At 55.0% G+C, this 27899-nt stretch overlaps 1 protein-coding gene across 1 annotated transcript; it reads right to left on the bottom strand.

The window, feature by feature from the left end:
- Window positions 1-8009: 8009 nt before the first annotated feature.
- SLC29A4 (solute carrier family 29 member 4) lies at window positions 8010-20232 on the bottom strand (the record flags this gene model as incomplete). Its single annotated transcript, XM_082856825.1, has 11 exons — window positions 8010-8152; window positions 9204-9444; window positions 10179-10366; window positions 10484-10625; window positions 11273-11511; window positions 12765-12839; window positions 14820-14948; window positions 15426-15539; window positions 15818-15943; window positions 19434-19609; window positions 20090-20232. 11 exons carry the CDS (start codon window positions 20230-20232, stop codon window positions 8010-8012), a joined length of 1716 nt encoding a protein of 571 aa, XP_082712951.1.
- Window positions 20233-27899: the final 7667 nt, after the last annotated feature.

The following is a 27899-nucleotide window of genomic DNA, read 5'->3' as shown; positions in this document are numbered from 1 at the left end:
AACAATTACGTATATATATAGACAGCGACATAAAAACCTCATGGTAACCACAAACCAAAAATCTCAGAGGCATAACCCTCTCAGACTTCAGAAAATACTACAGACCTACAGTAATCAAAACAGCGTGGTATTGGCACAAAAACAGACATATGCATCAATGGAACAGAACAGAGAGCCCAGAAATAAACCCACACATTTATGGTCAATTAATCTTTGACAAAGGAGGCAAGAATATACAATGGAAAAAAACAGTCTCTTCAGCAAGTGGTGAAAAAGACTGTCACCATACACAAAAATAAACTCAAAATGGCTTAAAGACTTAAACATAAGACATGACACCATAAAACTCCTAGAGGAGATCATAGGCGAAACATTCTCTGACATAAATTGTACCCATGTTTCCTTAAGTCAGTCTCCTAAAGCAATAGAAATAAAACCAAAAATAAACAAATGGGACCTTAGCAAACTTACAAGCTTTTGCACAGCAAAGGAAACCATAAAAAAAAAAAAAAAGACAACCTACAGAACAGGAGTAAATATTTGCAAACTATGTAACCAACAAGGGCTTAATTTCCAAAATATACACACAGCTCATACAACTCAACAACAAAAAAACAATCCAATCGAAAAATGGGCAGAAGACCTAAATAGACATTTCTCCAAAGAAGACATTCAGATAACCAATAGGCACATGAAAAGGTGCTCTATATTGCTAATTATTAGAGAAATGCAAATCAAAACTACAATGAGGTACCACCTCAAACTGGTCAGAATGGCCATCATTAAAGTCTACAAGTAACAAACGCTGGAGAGGATGTGGAGAAAAGGGAATCCTCCTAACACTGTTGGTGGGAATGTAAGTTGGTGCAGCCATTGTGGAAAACAGTATGGGGGTTTCTCAGAAAACTAAAAATAGAATTACCATATGATCCAGCAATTCCACTCCTGGGCATATATCCAGACAAAACTATAATTCAAAAAGATATATGCACCCCTATGTTCATAGCAGCATTATTCACAATAGCCAAGACATGGAAACAACCTAAATGTTCATCAACAGATAAATGGATAGAGAAGATGTGGTATACGTATACAACAGAATACTACTCAGCTACGAAAAAGAATGAAATAATGCCATTTGCAGCAACGTGGATGCAACTAGAGATTATCATACTAAGTGCAGTCAGACAAAGACAAATACCATGATGATATCACTTATATATGAAATCTAAAATATGACACAAATGAACCTATCTATGAAACAGAATCACATACACAGAGAACAGACTGGTGGTTGCCAAGGGGGAGGTAGTTGGGGGAGGGATGGAGTGGGAGGCTGGGGTTAGCAGATGGAAGCTTTTCTATATATAGAATGGATAAACAAGGTCTTGCTGTATAGCACAGAGAACTATATTCAATATCCTATGACAAACTATAATGGAAAAGAATAGTAAAAATAATGTATACATGTGTAAAACTGAGTCACTTTGCTGTACAGCAGAGATTAACACAACACTGCAAATCAACTATACTTCAGTAAAAATACTAACACAAAAAACATAAAAACCTATAACAGATACACATACAAACAGAAAAAGGGATACAATAAAGACAGTCACCAAATCACAAGGGAACAAAAGAAGAAAGGAAAAGAAGACCTACAAACACAACCCCCAAACAATTAGCAAAATGGCAATAAAAACATACATATCAATAGTTACCTTAAATGTAAATAAACAGACTGAATGCTCCAATCAAAAGACACAGAGTGGCTGAATTGATAAAAAAAAAAGACCTGCATATATATTGCCTATGAGAGACTCACTTCAGATTTAGAGACACATAACAGACTGAAAGTGAGGGGATGGAAAAAGATATTCCATGCAAATGGAAATCAAAAACTAAGCTAGAGTAGCAATACTTTTCAGACAAAATAGACTTCAGGATTTTTTTTTTTTTTTTTTTTTGGCCACGCCATGCAGCTTGTGGGATCTTAGTTCCTTCCCTGACCAGGGATCAAACCTGGGCCTCCTGCAGTGAAAGCGTGGAGTCCTAACCACTGGACCGCCAGGGAATTCCCCAAAATAGAGTTTAAATAAAGACTGTTGTTAGAAGAGACAAAGAAGGACACTACAAAGAAGGATCAAGGGATCAATCCAAGAAGAAAATATAACAATTGTAAATATATATGCAAACAACACAGGAGTACCTAAAATACATAAGGAAAACATTAACAGACATAAAGAAATTGACAGTAACATAATAATAGTAAGGGACTTTAACACCCCACTTACATCAGTGAACAGATCATCCATTGATAGAAAATCAGTAAGGAAACAATGGCCTTAAATGACACATTAGACCAGATGGATTCAACTGATATACATAGAACATTCCATCTGAAAGCAGCAGAATACAAATTCAAGTGCACATAGAACATTCTCCAGGATAGATCACATGCTGGGCCACAAAACAAGCTTCAGTAAACTCAAGAAAATTAAAATTATATCAAGCAGCTTTTCCGACCACAATGCTATGAAACTAGAAATCAACTATAAAGAAAAAACTGCAAAAAACACAAACGTGGAGGCTAAACAATATGTTACTGAACAACCAATGGATCACTGAAGAAATCAAAGAGGGAATAAAGAAATACCTAGAGAGAAGTGGAAACGAAAAAAATGATGATCCAAAATCTATGGGACAGAGCAAAGGCAGTTCTAAGAGGGAAGTTTATAGTGATACAAGCTTACCTCAGGATACAAAAATCTCAAACAATCTAACCTTACACCTGAAGGAACTACAAAAAGAACAAACAAAACCCAAAGTTAGTAGAAGGAAAGACATCATAAAGATCAGAACAGAAATAAATGAAACAGAGACAAAAAAGAAAGAAAGAAAAAAGAACTAAAAGCTGAAACTAAAAGTTGGTTCTTAGAAAAGATAAACAAATTTGATAAACCTTTAGCCAGACTTACCAAGAAAAAAAAAGGGGGGGGGGGGAGCAGGCCCAAAGCAATAAAATCGGAAATGAAAAAGAAGTACAACTGACACCACAGAAATACAAAAGATCTTAAGAGACTACTACAAGCAACTATATGCCAATAAAATGGACAACCTAGAAGAAATGGACAAATTCTTAGAAATATACAATCCCCCAGGACTGAACCAGGAAGAAATAGAAAATATGAACAGACCAATTACCAGTAATGAAACTGAATCAGTAATTTAGAAACTCCCAACAAACAAAAGTCCAGGACCAGATGGCTTCACTGGTGAATACAATCGAACATTTAGAAAAAACTTAACACCTATCTTCCTCCAACTATTCCAAAAAATTGCAGAGGAAGGAACACTTCCAAGTACATTCTATGAGGCAAGCATCACCCTGATACCAAAACCAGACAAAGAGATCTCAAAAAACAAAATTAAAGGCCAATATCACTGATGACACAGATGCAAAAATCCTCAAAAATATTAGCAAACCAAATCCAACAGTACATTAAAAGGATGATACACCATGATCAAGTGGGACATCCCAGGAATGTAAGGATCTTCTTCAATATCTGCAAATCAATCAATGTGATACACCAAATTACAAACTGAAAAATAAAATCCAAATGATCATCTCAATAAATACAGAAAAAGCTTTTGACAAAATTCCACATCCACTATGATAAAAAAAACTCTCCATAAAGTGGGCATAGAGGGAACATACCTCAACATAATAAAGGCCATATATGACAAACCCACAGCTAAAATCATTCTCAATGGTGAAAAACTGCAAGCATTCCAAGATTAGGGACAAGAATGCCCATTCTCGCCACTTTTATTCAACATAGTATTGGAAGTCCTAGGCACGGCAATTAGGCAAGAAAAAGAAAAAGGAATCCAAACTGGAAAGGAAGAAGTAAAACGATCACTGTTTGCAAATAACATGATACTATACATAGAAAATCCTAAAGATACCACCAGAAAACTACTAGACCTCATCAGTGAATTTGGTAAAATTGGAGGATACAAAATTAATATACAAAAATTGGCTGCATCTCTAATCACTAACCATGAACTATCAGAAAGGGAAATCAAGGAGCAATCCTATTTACCATCACATCAAAAATAAAAAAATACCTAAGGGGAAACCTGCATTCTGAAAACTGTAAGACATTATGAAAGAAACTGAAGATGACACAAACAGATGCAAATATACACTGTCTTCTCGGACTGGAAGAATTGATATTGTTAAAATGCCCATACTACCCAAGGTAATCTACAGATTCAGTGCAATCCCAATCAAAATACCAATGGCATTTTTCACAGAAATAGAACAAATAATTTTAAAATTTGTATGGAAACACAAAATAGACAAAACAGTCTCAAAAAAGAAGAACAGAGCTGAAGGAATCATGCTCCCTGACTTCAGACTGTACTACAAAGCTACAATAGTCAAAACACTAAGGTACTGACACAAAAACATACAAATAGATCAATAGAACAGAATAGAGAGCCCACAAACTTGTGCACTTATGGCCAATTAATCTATAACAAAGGAGGCAAGAATATACAGTGGAGAAGACAGTCTCTTCAACAAGTGGTGCTAGGAAAACGGGACAACTACATATAAAGAATGAAATTGGAACACTTTCTAACACCATATACAAAAATAAACTTAAAATGGATTAAGGACCTAAATGTTAAGACCAGAAACCATAAAAATCCTAGAAGAAAACATAGGCAGAACACTCTTTGACATAAATCATAGCAGTATTTTTTTGGATCTGTTTCCTAAAGCAAATAAAAGCAAAAACAAACAAATGGGTCCTAATAAAACTTAAAAGCTTTTTGCACAGCAAAGGAAATCATCAACAAAACGAAAAGACATCCTACTGCATGGGAGAAAATATTTGTTACCGATATCACCAATGAGGGGTTAATATCTAGAATATCAATATATAGTTCATACAACTCAACATAAAAAAAAAACCTGATTAAAAAATGGGCAGAAGACCTGAACAGACGTTTTTCCAAAGAAGACATACAGATAGCCAACAGGCACATGAAAAGACGCTCAACATCACCAATCATCAGGGAAATGCACATCAAAACCACAATGAGATATCACCTCATACCTGTCAGAATGGCTATCATCAAAAAGAACATAAATAATAAATAGTAGCGAGGATGTAGAGAAAAGGGAACCCTTGTACACTGTTGGGATGTAAACTGGTGCAGCCACTGTGGAAAACAGTATGGAGGTTTCTCAAAAAACTAAAAATTGAACTACCATATGACCCAGCAATTCCACTCCCGGGTATATATACCAAAAAACCCCCAAAACACTAATTCAAAAAGATACATGCAACCCACCGTTCACTGCAGCATTATTTACAACTGCCAAGATGTGGAAGCAATCTAAGTGTCCAACAACAGATGAATGGATAAAGAAGGTGTGGAACATATATACTATGGAATACTACTCAGCCATAAAAAAGAACGAAATGTTGCCATATGCAACAACATGGATGGACTTGGGAGGGCATTACGCTAAGTAAAATAAGTCAGACAGAGAAAGACAAATACTGTGATATCACCTATATGTGGAATCTAAAAGATACAACAAACTAGTGACTATAACGTAAAAAAAACAGACTCACAGAACAAACTAGTGGTGACCAGTGGGGAGAGGAAAAGGAGGAAGGGAAAGATAGGGGTAGGGGAGTAAGAGGTACAAGCTATTAGGTGTAAAATTAGCTACAAGGATATTTGTACAACATGGGGAATATAGCCAATATTTTACAATAACTATAAATGAAGTTCAATCCTTAAAAACTGTGAATCACTATACTATACACCTGTAACTCATATAATACTGTACATCAGTCACACTTCAGAAAAAAAGGAGGAGGGTGGAGGAGGCTACAACTGGGGCTGCTGTTAAGAGCAAGGCAGTAACAAAACACAGGACAAAAACACGTGGCGCAGAGCCCTCCCGGCTGCACCCACACTGGAAGGAATGACAGCAGTGCTGCCGGTCTGGGTGGCCCTGAGCCAGTGTGCAATGGAGGGGCGGCAGCCCTGCTGGGACTGGGGAGGCTGGGCCCAGGTCCTGGCGTTGCCACCTGCCCCCTACCCAGGGCAGCTCAGGCCGGCCCCCACGGGCACCTGCCCAGCAACCCAGCGCACCGCACGTGGATGGGACACGGACGGCCATCCGGCTTTGCTATTCGAGGGCGGTGTGTGGAGGGAACGGTGAGGCCATGACGAAGGCAGTCAGCTCAGCGTGTGACTGGGGAAGGGCTCCGACACTCCTCCCTCCTCCCGTTTCAGAGAAACTGAGTCACGAGGTAGTGCGTGCCCCACCCACACATACCCAGTCTCGGAAGGAGCGGCACGCTGGCGCCACCAAGCGGCCCCTGGGGCGGCGCCCCGCGTGGTCTTGACCCACGTGGCTGCAGGGGGCAGTGCCTGTCCGGAGGTGGGTGGGTCCCCAAGGTCGCGGGCCTGCCTGGAGCACAGGCCACCCTCAGGCAGCCGGGCCCCCCCTCCCCAACCCTCCTCCACGGAACCCACGTCGAAGAGCGGGGCAACCCGTCTTGGGGAAACTGAAACATAGGATAGTGGAGGAATTTGTCCAAACCACACACATCAGCAACAGAGCCGGGATGGGACCCCAGAACGCTCAGCGTCCGGTCCTGGCTCTGATCCCTCAGGGCAGGGGGCAAGCTATCTCCCCTCCTTTTCTCCCCCTTCGAGTGGGCGCGACGCAGCCACTGTCTCTGACTGTTCTAAGGGCCAAAGGGGCACCAAGGTGCCCTTTAAACCCCAAATGCTTCCTCTCCCCACTCTGACTGTCCGCCCCTCCACACAAATCTGTCCTGGGCCTACCAGGTGTCTGGAGGGAAGCCTGGGTTCCCAGTCGTGGGCCGTGTCCCGCCAGGACCCCTCCTCCCACCGCAGGGGCTGCGATGGCGGCACAGACGCTACTTGGAGGCGGCGGTGGGGCAGTTGCTCTGCCCTCATCTTTAATGGCCAGTGCGGTACAGTTAGTGGACAGACGGGTGGACACCAGACGTAGAGGGGCAGGGTGGTCACAGCGGTGCCGTGGGTACCTGTCCTCCCCGTAGAGAAGCCCGTCTTTGGCAGGATGATCTGGGAATGCCCCCAGCTTGGGGCACCGAGCCAGCCCGGACCTCTGGGGGGACCCCACCCCTTCCTACTTGCCAGGGACTCCGGCATGTCTGTCCCTCCTTGGGCCTCCCTGGACAGGGCTCAAGGCCTAGGTCACAGGGTGACTTTAGCCAGGGTGTGGGCCCTGCTTTGCGGCCCCCAAACTGTCCCCCTCCTGTATCACAGGTGGAGGATCCGGAGAAGTCATCGGGGGTCCCCAGGCAGGCACAGACGCCCAGGCCTGTGGCATAAGGTGGGTACCAGGGTGCACGCGGGGTGCTGGCATGGGGTGGGTGCACCCAGGCCAGCACCAAAGCTAGGGTTGCAAAAAGGCCAGCGCAGACCGTGGTCTGAAACCATTCAGACCCAGAGCTTACAGCTCCTTCACGGCAAACGCATTTTGCTGGGGAGACCCAGCGTTTAAGAACGGGGACGGGGGAGACCTGGGGGCAAGGGGTCCCCAGTGAAGGAGGTGCTGAGGACGGTGTGGCTGGGGCCATGGGGCCCTCAAAGCAGAGCCAGGTGAGGGTCACCAGAAGGGGACACCAGCTGGTGGTCTGTCACTGTCCTGGCTGGCACTGGGACCACCAGACACACGCAGGTGGCAAAGGGCGGTGTGAGACGGAACACAGAACACAGTGCTGGCAGGACCCTGTGGCAGCCACATGTCCAGGCCTCCGAGAACTTGGCAGAACCTTGGGGCCGGAGTGAGGGCAGGTGGGCCCAGAGAGGGTGGCGGTATTGGCACGGGGAGGAGGCCGGGGCCCCGCAGGCACTGCAGGCAGGGGTGGGGAAGGGCCCCGGCAGCCCTCCCTGGGCAGGGCTGGGGGCCCAGGCCTGGCTCAGAGGCCAGCGGGGAAGGAGGCGTTGGCGGCGGAGCGGTCGGGGCAGGTGCCGTGGGCGTCCCGCGTGAGGCTGTAGGTACAGTAGGCCACGGCCGAGCCCAGCGTCAGCCCCGTCATGTAGGACACGGTCATGGTGTTCCCTGCAGACAGGACCAGACCTCAGCTGGCGGGAGGGGGGCCACAGCGAGGGCTGGAGCCGAAGCCCTAGCTTCTCAGGTGTGAAGCAGTGACCACGGCCAGCTTCCGCCTGGGAGGTGGCCGCCCCAGGACTGTTCCACCCTGACTGAAAGTGCCGGGCGCTCCAGGCCTCGCCTGCTTCTCTTTCTCTCCAGCCTCCTACCTCCAACTGCTTCCTCGTCATGGACCACTTAGGATGTCTACTGGGCTTCCTGAACCTACTGTGTCCAGAACCCCCCTCCAGTGCCCCTTCCCACACGGCCCCCTCCCCATCTCACTTGACGGCAATCCAACCTTCTTGCCCTGAGCAGCAGGCCCCCCTTGGGAGTCCTTCTTGACCTCCCCCCTCGCCCCACCCCCCGTCCTTTTCTCATACTCCATCTCCTAGTCCATCAGCTGGCCCCGTGGGCCCTGCAGTCAAAACGGATCCAGAATCCAGCACTTTCTTCCAGGCCCCTCCCACCTGTTTACTACTCCACTGCCGCCCCCTGCCCCAGGGCCTTTGCACATGCTATCCCGGCCACTCCGAACACTCTTCCCTTGCATTGTCACGTGGCCCCTCACTACTTTCTCCAGGTCTCTGCTCAAGTCACCTCCTCAGTGAAGCCTTCCCAGACTGCTCTGCTTCCACTGTGAACCCCCTACCACGACTCCCTCGTCCCATTACTCTGTTTTACATTCCTCAACCACGCTCACCACCATCCAACACATTACATCATTTTGTTGTCTCTTTGTCACCTCTGGACTGTCAACCTCACAAACACAGGGATCACCGTTTTGTCACCACTGTGTCCCCAGAACCTAGAACAGTGCCTGGTGCACGGCAGGGGCTCACCAAGCAGCTGTGAGATGAACGAGGGGGTAAGCGGTTGGCGAACGTCCCCAAGCTACGAGCTCCGAGGCTGACTTGACCCTGGGACCCAAAGGTAGCTTCTCGCTGTGTGGTCTTGACTTCTACGGGCCTGGGTTTCCCTGCCTGACAGTGGACAGTCCTGCAGGCGAGCAGGGCCTTACCTGCTAGCTCCCGCTGCTTGGGGCTCACTTTGCCCGCCGCCAGGATCATGGGCACGCTGCCGAAGTAGCCGTTGCTGATGCCCATGAGCAGGGAGAGGATGCAGGGCCAGGCCGGGTGGCGGAGGGCGGGCGTGCTGCTGGGGTAGACGCACAGGATGAAGAGGGGGATGAAGACCACACGGAGGCAGGCGCAGGCCAGCAAGTGGGTGCCCTGCCAGTCCATGGGCAGCGCCGCCAGGATCTGTGGGGAGACAGACGTGTGGGCCCATGCCACTCCCCTTGCGTCTTCCCGGCAGCCTCCAGACACACCCCTAGCCCTAGACACTCCCGGCTCAGGCTGTGTCCCCATCCTTTCCCACCTTTGTCCACCAAACCCCATCAAACCCCTCATATGGCGACACACAGTCCTCGCTGTGTGCCCGGCACCCAGCCAAACACGACACACGTGCCCCTGTTCCGCCTGCACAGCACCCTCGCCGGGTGGGGCTCTTGACATTATTTGAGAAACGAGAATACAGAGGCCCAGAGGGTCAGGCCCACCTGCATCAACACGTACGAAGCGCCAGCAACTGAACCTACTAACTAAGCTTTGCTCCCTCGGGAAGCACAGACTCGAGTTTCTCAGACCTCCCAGCTGTGTGACACCAAGCAGATGGCTCTCCCTCTCTAAGCCTTGCGTTCTTCTACAGAAGACCAACGACAGGCCAGCCATTTCTGGGTGCCCTCCTCCGTGTGCCCCCACCTGTGCTCAACTAGTGAGTGTGGGGCAAGCGCCGCCTCCCCCAACTGCTCCCAGCTGCGGTCCGGACCGTGGCTCTGCTCCCGCCCTCCCCACCAGGAGCCACGTGCAGCCTCTGCTTGGGGCCTGCGCCTCCCCGGGGACCCTCCCCGCGGCTCCAGCAGTGACCCTGGCGTCTGCTGCCCCCACCCACGGCGTCCTCCCCCAGGGCCGGGAGGGTTGGCGGGGGCGCCCACCTTGCCCACGAAGTCAGAGAGGTTGAACACGGCCATGATGAGAATAGGCAGCCACTCGCCCAGGATGCAGTGGTGGATCTCGGACTCGAGACCCGGAAACAGGCACAGCGTGATGAAGTAGGTCACGGCAATGGAGAGCATGTCCGCCCAGATGACGCGGGCCACCACGTAGCGGTGCAGCAGCAGGGCTGTGGGCGGCCGGCGGCGTCAGGAGGCCGCACACCTAAGGGGCCCCAGCCCGCCGGACACCCCCTGCCCTCCGCGCGCAGACGAGACACGGGACGCCGGGACCCGGCCCGCCCCACCTCGGAAGGAGGGCCAGCTGCGCCTGGTTCTCGGCCGAGGCACATCAAAGCGCGTGTAGGCTCCCCCGCCGCCGCCGGTCACCTCGTGGGCTGGGCTGTCCTTCGGGGACCCGCCGTTGGCCAGGCCTGGGCCCTGGTGCTCCTGGAGGGGGTACAGGGTGGGACGCGTTTGGGTGAGAGGCCCCCGCGGGCTCCTGCCCGCCGCTTCCCCGCTGCCCCGCAAACACGCCAAGCTCCTCCCACGCCCCGGAGCTCCTGCGCGTGCGCTTCCCTCTGCCCACCCCCCACGCCCCGCCCCCACGCCTTTCGCGTGGGTCCTCACACCCCTCCGCGCGGCTCAGGTCTCAGCCCAGAGCCACTCGCGGACCCTCCGTGACCATTAAGGGGGCCCCGGCTTCTGACGTGGGCCTTATCTCAGCCGGCCTCCCTTTGCCCGGCCTCTGGCTCCGCGCAGTGTCCGGGGCGCCCCAGCTCCCCAGGATGGCTCCGCGCGGGCCTGCGGGGGAGGCCACAGGTGTGGGCCATCACACCGGGGGCGTGGGGAGGTTAAGGCCTCAGGTGTGGGCTGTCACAGCCAGGGGGCCTCAGGCCTCAGGTGTGTGGTGTCACCAAGGGATGAAACCTTGGTCCACAGGACGAAGGAGGGCCCGTGGGTAGGAGCCTCGGGCCACAGGAGGAGCTGGAGCCTGAGACGACAGCGACAGCGGGGCGCGGCTGGAGGAGCTCGGCTGGGACGGGGCGGCGGCCGTGCCGGGCCTCCCGGCTCCCTCCGCCGACCTCGCGACTTACAAAGTGCACGTCCTCGGCGGCCACGTCGTGGTGCACGCGGTAGCCGGCCGTGCGGCTGGGGCGGGGCCGCGCCGTGTGGTAGAGCACGAAGCGGCTGCCCCGCACCAGCAGGTGCAGCAGGAAGCAGAGCAGCTCCAGGCCCGCGGAGACCAGGAAGAAGATGAGCGTGCCGGCCCGCTCGTCGGGTAGCAGCAGCTTCGTGAGGATACGGCTCAGGGAGACCATCACGCCCGCCGTGCCTGCAGGGGGAGGGGCCGTGACGCGGGCGACCCCGCCCACTCGACTCCGCCCCGCCCCGCAGCCCTGGGACGCGGACACGCTGTGGCTGCCCACAGGATGCGCCTGCGCAGCCCGCCCCTCTCTGGCCCCTGCGCCCGGCTCACACACACCCCACCCCAGGCGCACTGATCACGTGTCTGCTGTGTGCCCGGCACCGTCCGCCCTGAGGACACAGTGGGGACGACGCATGCAGGCCCTTCCTTCTGGGCTCGTTGGGGAGAGGCCCCAAACAGGTCGCAGAAAAACACCAATGATTGTGCAGGATTTGGGGGGCCAGGCAGAGACGAGGGGGCGGGCATCCATTGGCAGAGGGCGGGCATGAGCTCTACATGTTTGTGTTTGCGGAGCTGAAAGGAAGTGGTGGGCTTGGAACCAGGTGGGTGGGGTCCTAAGGTCACAGGGGAAGGTGGTGGGGGTCACGGCAAGCGGGGTACCTTCCCGGAACCAAACTCCACAGACGCGAGGCTTGGAGCCCTGGGGGCACCTGGTGGGCCTCACCGTATGTAGAGGGTACAGAGTACCCCAAAGGGGAGAAATGGGGCCCAGAGTCCACCTGAGTCCTGCCCCACAGCACGGCTGAGCCTGGCCCATCCAGGCCCGGAAGGAAGACTGAGGACATCTGGACGAGGTGCTCCGAAGTGCTTGCAGCTGGGCTGAGGGTGGGGCGGCCCCCGTGCTGGAGGGCAGCAAGACAAGAGGGGGAGTCGGCTGCTCGGACCGGGGCTGGGGCGCAGGGATCACCTCGGAGGGCAGGTCCACATGACTTGCAGGGACTTAGAGCACTGGGTGTCGGGTAGGTCTCAGGTTTGAGCAAGGTGGTGCCCTTCACTGAGCAGGGGCCGGTGGGATGACGTGTTGGGCTTGGGAAAGGGAGTCTGAGTTGCCAAGTGGGGGTGGGGCTCTGAGGAGAGCTTGGTGCTGGGGGCCGGCACTTGACATCACGGGTGTAGATGAGCTGCCCTGCACACACATGCACACACGAAACGCACGCCTTGCACAGACGCTGCGAGACACTCGAGACCCATGCTCAGAGTGTGGCACGTGCTCCTCACATCACAGAGGACCCTGCACCCAAAGAGACCACGCCTATCACAACCTCATCCCTCCTGTCTGGGAGTCCGGCCCCCCACCAGCCAGGCGATCGGCAGCCCCGCCTCGGTCCCAGGAAGAGGGTCGCAGAGCCTAGGCAGCTCTGGGGTCTGCAGATACTCACTCTCCCCCGTCATCACCCCCTGCGTGTACCTCTTGGGCAGCATCCCCGTGTACCCGTAGAAGCTGGATTGCTGCACTTGAGAGAGAGAGAGAGAGAAGTAACCATGAGACACCACTTATCACCTGTTTGCTTGGAACAGAATGCAGAAGTTTGCGAACACTGTTGGCAAGGGTTGCTGGGAAAAGACATTAACACCACTGGGGGCAGAGGGACCTTGTCCAATCCCCTCGCGGGGTGGGGTGGAAACAGCACCACCCCCTGCATAGCACAGTCCTGCCTTCGACGTCCCCGCCCCGGGGCTGGCCAGACTCCCCAACCTCCTCTGGTCATTGACACCCAAGCAGAAATGACACGCGTCACTCCTGGACCAGGTAGGAAAAGCCCACATGGTCTTCTGGTCTGTCTTTCCCCAGGGGCGGCCACAGAAGAGGCCATGTGTTACAGACGGGGAGCCACCGGCAGTCCGAGTGAGTGTGGAAATAACCCCACCGACACGCTGGACGTGCAGCAAGGGCCAGAAATAAGGCTGATTCTGAGAAGCCACTGAGATCTCTGGGCTCGTTTATTACCACAGCATAACGTCTCATCCTGACCAACAAGACAGACGTGCAGCAGTATCTGGGGAAAATGAAAATGTACCGGCTCAAGCCCTGCGGTCTAGTGACTCCACACCTGGAAGTAAACCCTGGAGCAGGGCTGGCAAACTAGCATCTCCTTCCTGGTGGGGTTATCAGCATTTTTTTTTTTAACGAAATAGAACAGAGCAGACCTGAGTACAAAGCCTGGATTGAGAATATTATTTCACAAAGCCTTGATTTCATTTATAAACACACACACACACATACACACGCACACATGTGTGCTGGGTCATAATGTGAAATGTATCTCTTTCTGGAAGTCACGATCAACAGAACAATCGGCCTGGACCTTTGCAAACATCATTGCCACAGAAGACAGAGAAAGGCTGAGGACCTTTCGGATTAAAGGAGACTAAAGATGTGACCAGTGATGTAACGTGTGATCCTGGGCTGGGCCCTGGGTCAGAAAAACCAAACGCTGTACAGGACATTACCGCGACCAACAGTGAAATGCTTATGGCTTGTAGATCTGATGATAGTATTGTATCAATGTTAAATGTCTCAATTTTGGCAATTGTAAATGTGGTTCTAGAAGAGATGTTTTAGGTTTAGCTGTTAAACACCCTGAACTGTTACCATTTAGGCAAAGAAGCATGATGATGTCTGCAAGTAATTCCCAAACGGTTTAAGGACAAAACATACATTTTCTATTTATATATATTTAGGGGAAATTTCATATATATACATATACTTTAGAAGGTGGAGGAGGGGGACTTCCCTGGTGGTCCAGTGGTTAAGACTCCGCGCTCCCAGTGCAGGGGGCCCGGCTTCGATCCCTGTTCAGGGAACTAGATCCCGCATGCCGCAACTAAGACCCAGCGCAGCCAAATAAATAAATACGTATTTTTTAAAAAGATTCTTATTAAAAAAAAAAAAAAGAAGTTGGGGGCAGGGAGGGGGAACAGAGAAAGCCAGCAAAGGAAAGAAAGCACATGTGGCAAAATGTTAACAATTGGTGAATCTAGGTGAAAGGTATACGGGAACTCATTATATTATTCTTAACTTTCCATAGGTTTGAAACAGTTTCAAAATAAAAAGTTAAAAAAAAAAAATTTGAAAGCTACTGCCCAAGAGAAACACAGTGACACGGTGACATGGGCAGGAGAGGTTGTGAAGCCCGGTTTATACCTGAGAAAACCAGGGAACTGCCTCCATGTCCACGTGACATGTGGGCATGTGGACATGTGTGTGGAGTGTGTGCTCTGACTCTGTGTGTGACCAGCGCACGCAGCCCTTTGGGTGTGCAGTGTGCGTGCACGTGTGAAAGTAAGTAGACTCGCCCACGTGCGCATGGAAACGTACCGGCACTGAGCCTGGCTCACCCTGTATTAACATGCCCCCAGCACACGAACAGGGCCGGTGGGACGGCCCGCAGTGGGCACCCCGGGGCTCAGCCCACCCCGGCCCCTGGCCCTACCTGTGCAGCCGAAGGCCACGGTGCCCACCGCAGCCAGGTTGATGGCATAAGCCTGGTCACGAGAGAAGAGCTGCAGCCACACGTCGCAGATGCTGATGAACAGGAGGGGGCCCAAGGCTAAGAGGTAGCCTGTGTGGGGAGAGGCCAGAGAGGTGGCACTCGATGGTGGGCTGGGGGAGCCCCCTCGTCCCCCAACAGGGAGCCAGGTCTGAGGTGCCCTCGCTCAGCCTTTCCCCTTAATACTGGGAGGGCGGGGACATCTTAGAGTTCTAGGAGGGGCACCCAGAAGGCTTCCTGGAGGAGGCGCCTCGAGCTGGGTTTTGAAGCTGAATGTTACCATGGAGACAAATGGGAGAGGAAGAGCAGGGAAGAGCAAGGGCCCCAGGACACACGTGGGGTGCACAGCAGCCTCGCCAGGCGCAGGCATCGTGCCAGCACGTGTTACACGCACATGGGCCTGACACTGTTTTCATAGTTGAACCCCATGACGTTCCTAGGAGGTGCGCCCATCTTACAGACAAGGAGAGTGAGGCGCACGCAGGGAATGGAGGGCATGTGACGGACAGGTGTGAGGGCCGGGAGCCGGGTGGGCAGCGGGCAGCGCACCCGCGGTGATCCTCGTGTGCAGGCTCAGCCTCTCCACCAGCGCGTTGTTCAGGAGCACAGCCACCAGCGCCACCAGGATGTAGGTGAGGCTCATGTCAAACACAATGGAGGTCCCTGGTGGGGGGGAGGGCAACAGGGGTTCAGGGGAGCCCCACCCTCTGCACCTGCCCCCGCCAGGCACTGCTTCCTCCCTCTGCCCCAAAGGGGCTGACAGCCCAGAGAGGGTGAGTGGCTGCCCTTGGGGTCACACAGCAATTCACAGCCGAGCTAGGGTTTGAATAAAATGGGCTCCCCAAGTGGGGTCCTGCCCAGGGGGTTTCTGGAGGGTGGCAGGCCTGAGCCACGTGTGCAGGGCCACATGCGATGGCAGGACGCGACTGTTGGGGACCCACCTGGGTACTTGTGGTGCAGGTAGTCCACGTCGGTGATGAAGCTATTGTACGGCAGCAGGAAGCCCACGCCAGCCAGGAGCGTTGCAAAGTAGACGGCGCGGTAGCGGTCGTCAGGCACCGGCTCCTCTGCCCGCAAACCCAGACGCCAGGTGAGACGCGGACCAGCCCATTCGCGGCCGCGACCACCACATCAGGGCCACAGTCCACCACGGCACCCCCATCACGACCACCATAGCCACAGCCACTCCGGCTGCCACCCGAACCACAGACACGGCCTCCCACCATGCATCTGTCACTGCCACCAGAAGCACTGCCACCTTAGCTACCATCACCATGGCCACTCTCACCATATCCAAGCCACCAAAGCCATCATGACTGTGGCTACTCTCCGTCACTATGGCCACAGCTGCCCACGCCACCACCATCGTGGCCATTATCAAAAGTCACCAAACACCATGGCCACTGTCACCATCGTACCCACCATCATGACCACCATCACCATACCCACGGTCCATCATCACTGTGGCCACTGCCACTGTATCCACCAGCATCATGGCTGCTGTCACCCTGGCCACCATCCATCCCCATCACAGCTGCTACATCACAGCTGTTATCATCACCTTACAGCCACTGTAACCATGGTCACCGTCACCGTGGCCGCTCTCCACCTTCACGGCCCCAGCTGCCCCAGTCATCATAGTCATGGCTGCCAGACATACAACCACCAATACCACGGCCAGTGCAGCCATCACCACAGCCACTGTCCGTTACCAAGAGGCTGCTGCCACCGTGACTCTCACCATCATGGCCACTGAAGCAGCTGGCCGGAGAGAACAGTGAAACGGCCTTTTGGAGACTCAGCTCTGGGACCAGCTGGGTGGCCAGACCTGGTGGGGCTGAGGCAGTGTCCTCTGGGAGGCCACCGATGCTCTAAACCAGCGTCCAGTATACAGGGCTGATTCTCCTACAGTTAGTGTTCACACATCCAGCAACCACGGGCAGAAGTGCGGGTGGGACCACTCACTACGCCCCTTAGAGCTTCACCAGCAAAATGTTTGCTTCCCACCCCCAGGACTTGAGGCTCCGCTGGGCCAGAGAGCTCTGCTCCAAAGGGAGGAACGGTTCCCCCCCGAGACACAGTGATCCTGCAGGGAGCAGGTGGCTGCTCTGGCTGTGGGGACAGATCCTGACCGTCATCACTGGGAAATCAGGTTGCTCCCGTGTGGGAGTGAGAGAGTAGGGTCCGCAAGACAGGAGATTCCTCACGGCCTCTCTCAGGATGTGCAATCCCTGGGACACAGTCAATGGAAAACGATACCAACCCAAGTCCAGCAGGACTGCTAGTGATCCAGAGCTTTCAAGAATGAAGGTTGGGGGAATTCCCTGCTGGTCCAGCGGTTACGAGTTGGCACTCTCGCTGCTGGGGCCCCAGGTTTGATCCCTGGTCGGGGAACTAAAATTCCATAAGCCACATGGCGCGGCCAAGGAAAAAAAAAATAACGAAGCTTGGGTCACCCACCGGGCAAAGAACCATGACCAGTTAAGATACTTGTGGTGGGCAAATGGAATATGGGATGGGCGGTGGGAGAAGGTAGTTATGAACACCAGCTACAATCACGGGACTGGTCACAGACACGAGGACTGATACTGTTACGAGTATTGCTTCCTTTTTCTGATATGAATATGTGTGTGTATGTATTAATCAAATGCTTTTATTTTATTCACTTTCTCACCCCCGTATCATCTAATGTAAGATGTGTTCGTAACAGTTAACCCTGTATCTCAGTATTGAAGTTTGGGGGATCAAAGGAGAAGTGCGAACATCAGCGCACAAGGACTTTGCGTCCTTTGGGGAAAGGGTTAGTGTGTTTTTGTTCATATGGGGGTCCGTTATGTCCTGGTAGGTGGGGGTTGACTGTTAGTGTCTTTCTCTGGAGACTGAGTATGGTTTAGGGAGCTGTGTATAGGAGGCAAGCTGGTAAGGGGTAGACTGTAATGGTCAGTTTGTAGGTCAACTTGGAGGCCGAACCACAGTCCAGCTGTTCAGTCAAACACCGACCGAGGTGCTGCTGTGAAAAGATTTTTCTTTCACAGAAAAATCACACAAAGGCCCTCCTTAGTTACTTTAAGTTTGATCAAAAGGGAGTTTACCCTGGGTGGGCCTGACCTAATCAGGTAAGACCTTGAGGCCTTCCCAGAACTCAGGGACCCCAAACGGCTCGTGCCCCTGGGATTCCAGCCTGCTTGTCATCTTCCGTCCTGACCACCTGCCTGATGGACTTCAGACTGGCTTAGCCAGCCTCCTCTTCAGCCAGCCAATGTCCTGTAATAAATGCATATGGATATCTATACATCTATATCTGTATTGCATCTTTAACTCTCTTTCTAGCTCTGTCTCCTACTGGCTCTGGTAAAACCCTGGCTGATGCAGCCACCGTCACCATAGCCATTACAGCTAAAATCACCACTGCCCTGGTCACCATGGCCACCATCCAATTCTGTGGCCATGGCAACGTGGCATCCACTACCTGGCCAGGAGAAGCCTGGGGATGGGCCCCGAGCTGACTCTGTCCATACACACGGGTGCAGGGAGATTATCCCAACCCAACATGGGTCTCAGCCCGCAGAATCTCCACTCCCCATCTGCAAAGAGAGGGGATGGAAGCTGAGAGTAAGTCTCCATGTCGGAGCCTGAGGTGGTCCTAGTATAACCTGTAGCCAGCCCCCAAATGAGCTATCACTTACAGGGGGGCCTCCTGAGCGCCGGGAAACGTCTTAAGCCACAGTTTGTGGATCCAGTTGCAAGCACATTAGGGTGGCCCCAGGATCATTCCCCTTTTCCAGATGAAGAAACTGAGGCCCAGAGAACAGTGACTTACCCAAGGTCCCTGAGTGGACAGAGACAGGAGCTGGGGTTGAACCCAAATCTGCCTAACTCCAGACCTGCACACTGCCCACTCTGCAAGTCTGATCTCACAGGCAACTGGACTATTTCCTCCATGTAGGGAACCTGAGTCTCCGAAAGGTTGAGGCACTTGCCCTAGGACACAGATAGGTGGAAAACCGGATATTTCTTTCTTGGGGTTTTTTTTTGGGGGCTGTGCTGTGCAGCTTGTGGGATCTTAGTTCCCTGACCAGGGATTGAACCTGGACCCTCGGCAGTGAAAGTGCGGAGTCCTAACCACTGGACCGCCAGGGAAGTCCTCAAAACTGGGGTGTTTGAACCTCACATCACTCCTCTTTTCGGACACTTTCCCGTCTCCACTGAAGTGAGGCATGGCTTGCTCTGACCCAAGAATGCAGCCAGCGCCACATGCGTCAGTCGCAGACAGAAGTTTACATACAGGTCAGTGCATGGTTCACCCTGTGCCCTCCCACCTCCTCAGCGGTCGTGGAAACCCACGTTAAGATGGAGCCTTCCCCGGGCACACGGCATAGGTGAAGGCACTGGGCCGGTGGGCTCGTTTGTTACCACGGCAGATCTAATCCATCCTGACCGACGCTGCCTCCCGGGCTCAGTGACCCCCCCCCGCCACAAGGTTCCCCATCCCGGGAAGGCTCCCACAGCCGTCCCTGCTTTGGGGCAGACGCGCACCCTGGCCGCACCCTCACTCACCAGAGTCCGTGAAAATCGGGATGCCCCCGGCCCTACTGCCCTGGGCCTGGGCTACCCCGGCCACCACCTCCTCCAGCGGGCCGCTGTCGAAGCTCATCACCACGCTCCTGTGCGGCGTGCTCGCCACGCTGGGCTCCTGGAGGTGCTGGCTGCCCACCGAGCCCACGGCAGCCCTGCTGCGGGGAAAGCAGATGACGCAGGCTGGGGAGGCCGGGAGGGGATCCCTGCCCCACTGCCACGCGGCCAAGCCTGCGCCCCCGGGGGGCCACCGTCTCTACCCACCGCACCCACCGCGAAACAGCGCGCAGGGGCACACCAGCCTGCACGGACGAGCGACGCCACGCGACTTGCGTCTTACGATGCTCCCTGGCTGCAGCGGAGAGCAAGCCTGGAGGCCCGCGTGAGGGCGGCGGCAGCGGGCACAGCGGAGACAAAGAGACGGGGGAGAAATATTCTGAACACTTGTGTGCCGGCACCGCGCTCGAGCACCCCACGGACCGTCTCCCTCTGGGAGGGGGTTCCGACATTCACTCATCTGACAGCCGATGTTAGAGCGTGAACGTCCCGCCGGCCCACCACCCCGATCTCACAGGCAGTAAGCGGTGGGGCCTGGACCCGGACCCAGGCCTGTGGGACCGTGAGCCACCACGGCCCACCGTTCTGGGGCCGACCACGTGGGGGAGCAGGAAGTCCTCCCTTTGGTCTTCCTCCGTTTCTCTTGCCTCAGCTCAAAGCTGTAGCCCTTATCTTTGGAGGAAAGGAAGGGGCTGACTGATCCTCGAGGGAGTAACACCCCCATTGTGTAGGTGACCCTGTGGGTGTTGGGGGGTCTAGTTCTTTCCCTGAAACATTGATCAGTTTGTTTTTCTGACAACTTTTATTAATCTGATTGCCAAAAGGATACACATTCGCTGTAGAGAATTCGAGACGAAGATGGGACACGGAAGCACTGGGTACTGAGCGTAGCACTTCCGCTTCCTGGGCCGCCCCGAGCACGTACGGGGGAACCCACGGAAGAAGCCGGGAGACAGACCGCTTCCCGAGGGATCCCACGTGCCCGGCGCTACTCCGAGTCTCTCTGAGGATGGCGCCGGCCACGCCCAGCTCCCCCACCTCTGCTTGTCCCATCTAACGTCCTTCCTGCCTCAGTTTACCTGCTCCCCAGCCTCCAGACGGGTGTGCTGACCAGTTACGGAGTGCCTCCCCTGGGCTCCCCCCTTCCTTGCTCCCCATAGAGTTTTAGTGGGGGTCTGACAGGCTGGAACCATCCCTGATTCCAGGTGGGCCCTGGGGACTGGGTAAATTCTGCTCTTGCCATCCGGGGGCTGACCCGGCTTGATGCGCACCCAGGAGCAGCAGAGAGGAGGGTTGCAGGCTTCTCCTTCTGGGGCCTGGGAAGCCAGGCGTGAACCCCTCTGGTCTCGGTGCTCTTCCTGTTGCCCCCCAGCCCCGGGCCTCCTGCCACATCTGGAGCTGGGGGGGCCGAACAAGACACAGGACAGAGCTTGGCCTGGGTTTGAATGACTGTGGCCTTAGGCAGGATCCTGAACTGGAGGCTTGGACACCCTCGGTCCCCAGCCACCCAGCGTCCTGGGTGGGGCCGGGGAAGGGGCCAGCGGCAGAGCGGCGGTCTACAACAACGGACACTCCTCCCTCCAGCCCTGGAGGTTGTGCACCCCCGACCCCCTGGGCCGTGTTCCCCACAGAGACGCGGCGGCGCCCCAAACCTGCCGGGCCTCCCCGCTGAGGTCTCCGCCCCGCCCAGAGGCCACGCCCCCCGGGAAGGCGGACGTGTTCCGCGACAAGCCCGGAGGCCGCCCAACTGCTCCCTCCCGCTCAGCGGGTGAGGCGGGCAGCTGCCACCCACAGGGCCCCCCTCAGCCACTGTCCCCACGTGCTCCTGCAGTCCGCCTCCCGGGAGGTGCTCTGGCTCCCCCTGCGGCGGCCCCATGACCCCTGATACCATCTTCCATGGTGGCAGGGCAGGGGGTGCCCCGAGGCTGCCCCCACCTCTCCTGGGCTGCAGGCCTCAACCCGCCCCTCCAGAACACCCCCTCCAACTCCACGCCCGCAGCCCAGAGCCCCAGCTCTCCCCCCATCCGCCCCTCCTCCTCCCGGGTCCCCCTTTAATGAAAATTTATGGACAGACAGGTCAGGGATCTTCTCCTGACCCCAGCAGTCCTGAAGGCCCGGCTCATGCCCCAACTTTGCAGAAAGAGAAACTGAGGCACAGAGAGCCAGGTCCAGGGGTCCAGCTTCTATTGGGAGCCCCGCCAGGCCGACCACCTTTGGCTTCCCCCATTTCAGAGGCAACTGAGTGGACAAGGGTTCTAACTGTGCCCCCAGGGCACTGTGAAGACGCTGGGTGTCTGAACCCCAAGGCCAGGATGACCCCTCTCAGGGGCTGCGCTCCAGCCGGAGGGCACAAGGGAGCCTGAATTCCATCTGGAAAGCCAGCCTGTTAGCTCTCCTCGAGCCTCAGGCTCCTCACAAGCCCCAAGCCCTGGCCGGCTGGACGCCCTTGGCTGGTCCTGGCCCCCCGTGCCTGGGCCAGCTTATGAGCTCTGCTGTTCTTTCCCCAGCCAAGCTTTCTGGACTGGCCCAACTCCTCCCTGTTGGCTCTGCCCACAGGAAAGTGGGTTTCAAGACCCTGGGGCCACCCGCTTCCTGGAGCCCGGGGAGGAGGCATGAATGCACTGGCCACAGGAGCTGGCTGGCTCCTAGGGTGCCCAGCCCCAGGCCCTGGCCCCTGGCCTTGGTGCTGCAGCTCCCCCACCCACAGGCTCTTTCTGCGAGACCAGACCCGTCGGCAACAAAGTTGGTTCCCAGGCCTGCGCTCCCAGGCGAAAGGCAGACCCCAGGACCACCCGGAGGCGACCGCTGGGCGCAGGCCACACCTCTTCCAGCCCTTTCCCAAGAGCTGGGAGGGGACCGGCAGGGGGAAGGGGTGAGGGGGCGCGGCGGAGGTTCCAGGAGGGAACTCGGGATGGAAGGACGCTTAGGGTGTGCCCGGGGACGCAGAGGCGCCTGGCCCTGAGCAGGGCCTGGAGCCGCCGGCCACTCTCCCCCTTTCCCGGGTCTGGGTCCTGCGCTCGCAGATGGGCTGGTGGGGGGCTGGTCCGGTCCAGATGCTGGATAGGGTGGGGGGGGAGCCCGCTCATTCCGGGATAGGGGTGGGAAGGTGGGGGACTCGGGGTCCCCGGGGTCACGTGCCCCCATCCCTTGACTCGGCGGCCGGAGCCGGCGCGGAGCCGGGCCGCGCGCGCCTCAGACAAAGGCTCCGACAGGTCCCCGCGTCTCAGCCGGTCCGCCCCCCGCCCACCGCCCGCCTCCGCCGCGGTGACCGCTTACCTCGGCCCGGTCGGGTCCTGGGGTCCTCCAAGCTCCCAGCCCCGCCCGCGCCCAACGCCCCCGCGCCGGGACCCCCGGGCGCCCGCGCCCCGCACCGCTGCGCCCCGCTCCCCGCACCGCTCCTCGGGCCGAGCGCGGCCGGCGTCCTCCGCGGGTCCCGGGTCGGCCGGCCCCGGCGTCGGCGACCGCGTCCGGGGGGCGCAGCAGCAGCGGCAGCGGCGAGCACGGCGGGGACTCCCGCGCTCCGCCCCGGCCCGCCACCCCCGCGGAGCCCCGCCCCTTTCTCCCCTCCTCCTTCCCCGCCCTCCTCCTCCGTCTCCCGCCCGCTGCGCCCGCAGAGGCGGGGGAGGGGCGGAGGTTGAGGTCGCGGCCCCAGACGCCCCGGGGGACGTGGTGGTCCCGGCGACCCTGGGGTGACCTGTGGCTGATCTAGTCGCCATCCCCCATGCCCACCTCCCCGCCTGGGTGCCCAGGCCTACTGCCGCCCTCCCCGCACCCCGTCCACCCCTACCAACCCTTGTCCCCTCGCGGGGGAGGCCTGCGGTGCTCGAGGAGTGGGTGGGACAGGTTACCCGGTGAGCTGATCCAAGTTTTGAAGGATGAGTAGGATTCCGCGGGCAGGAGAAACGTGTGGATTCCACAGAGGTCTAGGGGCTGCCGCAGCCCCATGTGCCGCTCCTTCGCGTGGTCCCCACCCCTGCCCGCGGTCCCCCTGCTCGCCGCTTGGGATCAGACCCTGACGAGGTCGCTTCCTATCACTGAGCCTCAGTTTTCTCCCAGGAAGGTGGAATTATAACCCTCCCCAGGGCTGTCAGTCCCAGCGCGCACCTCTCTCCCAGCCTCCAATTGCGCATCTGTAACCTGGCCCTAAGAGAGGAGACCCGTGCTGAGGCTCAGAAAACATGCCCTGGGAGGAGTCCGCGATGAGGGGAGGGGGTGTTCCTTGCCCGGAAAGGGGTCCAGCCTCAAGGGGAGAACAACAACCAGGTGGGAGGTAGATGAGCCTGCCCATGGGAAGCCCCCAACCAGGGCTGAGCCCTCCCTGTGGGATCAACAGAGGTGCCTGCCAGGGCTCGTGCCAAGCCCCTACGTGGATGCCCTCCCCTCACTTTCCACCAGACTAGCCCCTCTTCCTGCCTGGAGACCCACCCCTGGTGAGTGAGGGTGGGCCAGGGGGACGTGGCCCGTTGTTCAGTCATTAATCTCAAAGTCAATGAGCCTGATGCTTCCCACGGCCCCAGAGCTTTGAAAGGGCCAGTGCAGGAAACCATACAGAGCCGCCCTGGGTGTAAATAAAAATTATTCGGTGCCTGTGAGACATTGTTCTGGATTCAGGGGACACATCAGGGTCCCTGCCCCCATGGGGTTTCGTAGGCAATAAACAGGTACAATCATTTGCGGAAGCATCAGACGGCAGACGGTGGTGGGACAGACAATGGCATGTGTCTATGGGAATGGGTGGTCTAGTGGTCAGGGAAGGCCACTCTGAGAAGGTGACGCTGGGCCTGAGAGACGAGCCCCTGGTGGGGAGGTTTGTGGGAAGGGGCTTCTAGGCAGAGGGACAGCCAGGGCAAAGTCCTGAGGCCAGAGAAAGCTCATTCTATTTGGGAACAGAAAGAAGGCTGGTGGATCTGGAACAGAGGAAGGGAGAAGCCATTCCGGGGAAGCGGGCAGAGAGCCGGAGCCAGCCTGGGGGAGGGGGTCTTGTTGGAGCCCCTGGAGTGTTTTAGTCGGAGTAGGTTTTTAAACCTAGATTCCAGGTGGGAGTGCAAATTGGAACAACCCTTCTGGAAAGTAAGTTAGCCTTAAAAAAAAAAAAAAAACAACCTTTCATCCAGATAATCTAGCCTAAGGAAATAATTCTAAATACAGAAAGGGCCTTATATACAAAAATGTCCATCATATTGTAATAGCCAAACATTGCAAATAGCCTGATTACCCAAGAAGAGACGATAAGGAATATTCATCATGGTGGGAGACAGATGACATGATTGTTATATTTGAAAAAAAAAACCAAGAAAGCTAATGGAATAACATGTCACCACTAGGATGTACAGTTACGAAGGATTGATAATAATGTGGAAAACTAGCAGTGTGGAAGCAAGTGACACAGAACAGGAAGAAATGGGAAGAAATACAAAAGATACTTTGCACTTTGTGCCCCCAAATTGGAAAAACCAGGTAAAAGGATTTTCTGGGAAAATAAAAAATGAGCAGACAAGCTGCCATCAGACGAGAACTAAAATCTGAGTAGAACACATACTGGGGAGGAAAGAGAGAATTTTGTTAAAGAACTTCTTCGCCTCTGCTCCCAAACCCCAGGTGTGAGCAGTTTCACAGAATTACGGAATTCTACCCAACTTTTTTTTTTTTTTTTTTTTTGTGGTACGTGGGCCTCTCACTGCTGTGGCCTCTCCTGTTGCGGAGCACAGGCTCCGGACGCGCAGGCTCAGCGGCCATGGCTCACGGGCCCAGCCGCTCCGCGGCATGTGGGATCTTCCCGGACCAGGGCACGAACCCGCATCCCCTGCCTTGGTAGGCGGACTCTCAACCACTGCGCCACCAGGGAAGCCCTCTACCCAACTTTTAAAGAACAGAGAGCCACGATGCAACTTAATCATTCCAGAGCACAGGAAGAAAGAAAGAACATCCTAAACCTGATGAAGTTTTCTCTAAGAAAACAACAGACGGGTCTGGCCTGTGAATACCAGTATAAAACCCTAAATACAATATTAGCAAATAGTGATTGCTTCAGAGAAAGGAGATGGGGGGCGGGGGTCAGAGAAAGGACACATTATTTACTGTAGCCTTTTGTACATTTTGATTTTTTTAATATTAAGTGGACAAGCCTGATACACAATTATGCATAGAAGGAAATGTAGCAAAATGTTAAACTGTGGTCGTCACTGAATGTGGGGACAGGACAGGCATCATTGTCTTCTCTATTTTTCTGCCTTTTCTATACAAAGTCCATCAGTTGGCTAAGTCGGCTGAGAAACTTTGGGGTTTAGATTAGGGTCAAGGTCTGGGAGGGTGATGGATTTCTCCCAGTGTCCAAAGGACCTTATAGCAAGGGCTGGTGTTGTGATGGGGAGTTCAGGGCTGTGTCCTGGGGGCTTGGAGGGGCCCGGTGGCGGCAGGTGCATTTGAGGTGGGCTCAGAACTGAGAGGGGCAGGCCACCCCCACAGCCAGCTGTGTCAGGACCCTTCCTCAGGGCCAGTCCAGCCGTGAGATGTGAAAACCACACACGCTTACTGTCTATGCCACTGACCTTTGGTGCGTGTTTGTTACGCAGCATAGTCGTGGCTGTGATAACAGATACACTGGTTGATTGACTTGTCCTGTGCCCTGGTGTTGAATGTCGATCCCTTGCCCTGCACCATGCCGTGGGTCTCGTGCACGAGGACCTTGCTTCACCCTCTAAGGGAGATAGCATGCCTTCATTTCCCCACGGGGACCCTCAGCCCTCCGGCAGCTCAGCAGCTGGTAAGAGCTCAGCCTTCCTGCTATGTGACCCTGGGCCATTCACCGCCCCTCTCTGTGCCTCACATGGAAAAGGGGCACTGTGAGGAGTAAAAGACATAACACGCTTCACAGGGGGGCTGACACTTGTTCAGTCCTCGGGAAGCACTTTACAGACATCCTTCCATTGACTGCACCCAGCTGCCCTGTGCTGGGAGACCGCTCCTGTCATCACCCATTTTACGTGTGAGCAAACTGAGGCCCAGAAGGGTCCCCAGCTGGCAGGTCAAAGCTGAGTCTTGCGGCTCTGCATCCTGCGTGTTTGCCGCTAGCCGTGGATTCGTCTGTTGGGGAGTGAGTGGCAGGCCCAGGAAATGGTTCTCTGGGGGGGTGCCAGGGTGGATGCCAGGCTTGGGGCCAGCCCTGCTGTCACTTCGATGACACCCAAGCTTCACTGACAGCAGCAATGACTCTGCTAATCGATGCCTGTTCCCCTGTCCCTGTTAGCAACCTTCCCTTGGAGAAAAGCCTCCTGCCAGGATGAAAAACGCAGCCAACGAAGGCCTCGTGGAATAAGCAGCGGACGGGCCACGGCAGGATTGAGGGACAGGCCTGCAGCTACCCCTGTTCTGTCACCTGGGCTCACGAAGGCAGCTGGGTTAGCGCAGGGAGAGGCTGGGGTGGGGTCTGCACCATGGGCAGAGTGACCAGGGGGCTGCCACCGCCAGGGACTAAGGCCCCTGCTTGGCCCTCACTTGGCAAGTGCTGGGCGCTGTTCTCAGTGGCCTCAGACACTCCCCCAAAGGTCCTCTTTCAGTAGGATGGCTACCGGGGCCTCCTCCTTGGTCTCTCGTCCTCCCCCACTGTGCCCTCTGACCCAGCTCCCTAGGCAGACAGAGCGAGCTTTCTAAAAGGTGTCCTTCTCCCACTACCCCTCTCCCATGATTCCTCAGGGCCTGCAGGGGTCACACCCAAAGCCCAGAGTGTTCTGACCGCAGCTGACCCCTCCCTGTTTCCTCCTGCACACTCACTTCTGAGGAATGGGCGGGAAGGGTGGGTGGCCTAGTGAGTTCTTATGCCTCAGGTCCCACCAGCAGGGATGTGGCTCAGCTCCTCATTCCAAGCTGATACAATTGCTTTAAAAACTTCGTGGGGACTTCCCTGGTGGCACAGTGGCTGACTCCACGCTCCCAATGCAGGGGGCCCGGGTTGGATCCCTGGTCAGGAGCTAGATCCTACACGCATGCCGCAACAAAGAGTTCGCCTGCCACAACCAAGGAGCCAGCGAGCCGCAACTAAGGAGCCCGCCTGCCGCAACTGAGACCCGGCGCAACCAAATAAATAGTTAAAAAATAATAATAATAAAATAAATAAAAACTTTGGGGGCTTCCTGTGTATCAGATTATAACACAATCCACTAGGTGAAAGCCGCACCCGCGCATCTCTCTGTGCTGGGCTGTGGAACAAGGGCCTTACGATTTTTAGAGGCTCTCTCGTCTAACAGAGAAAGTCTAAGATGCACGCTTTTAAGATTCTTAGAAGCCTTTTCCTCTAGCTGAGGGTGTTTCAAGATACTACCTTAAATATTCCTTAACCATGCCCTTAACACGTGACAGTGATATCTTGAGAGTTGGCTTGACCTGAGACCGTGT

The sequence above is a fragment of the Leucopleurus acutus genome (genome assembly GCF_964270905.1).
Source record: "Leucopleurus acutus genome assembly, chromosome: 16".
NCBI classification, from domain to species: domain Eukaryota; kingdom Metazoa; phylum Chordata; class Mammalia; order Artiodactyla; family Delphinidae; genus Leucopleurus; species Leucopleurus acutus.
Note: the sequence above shows the minus strand (reverse complement) of the source record. Positions and strands in the feature narration are given on the sequence as shown.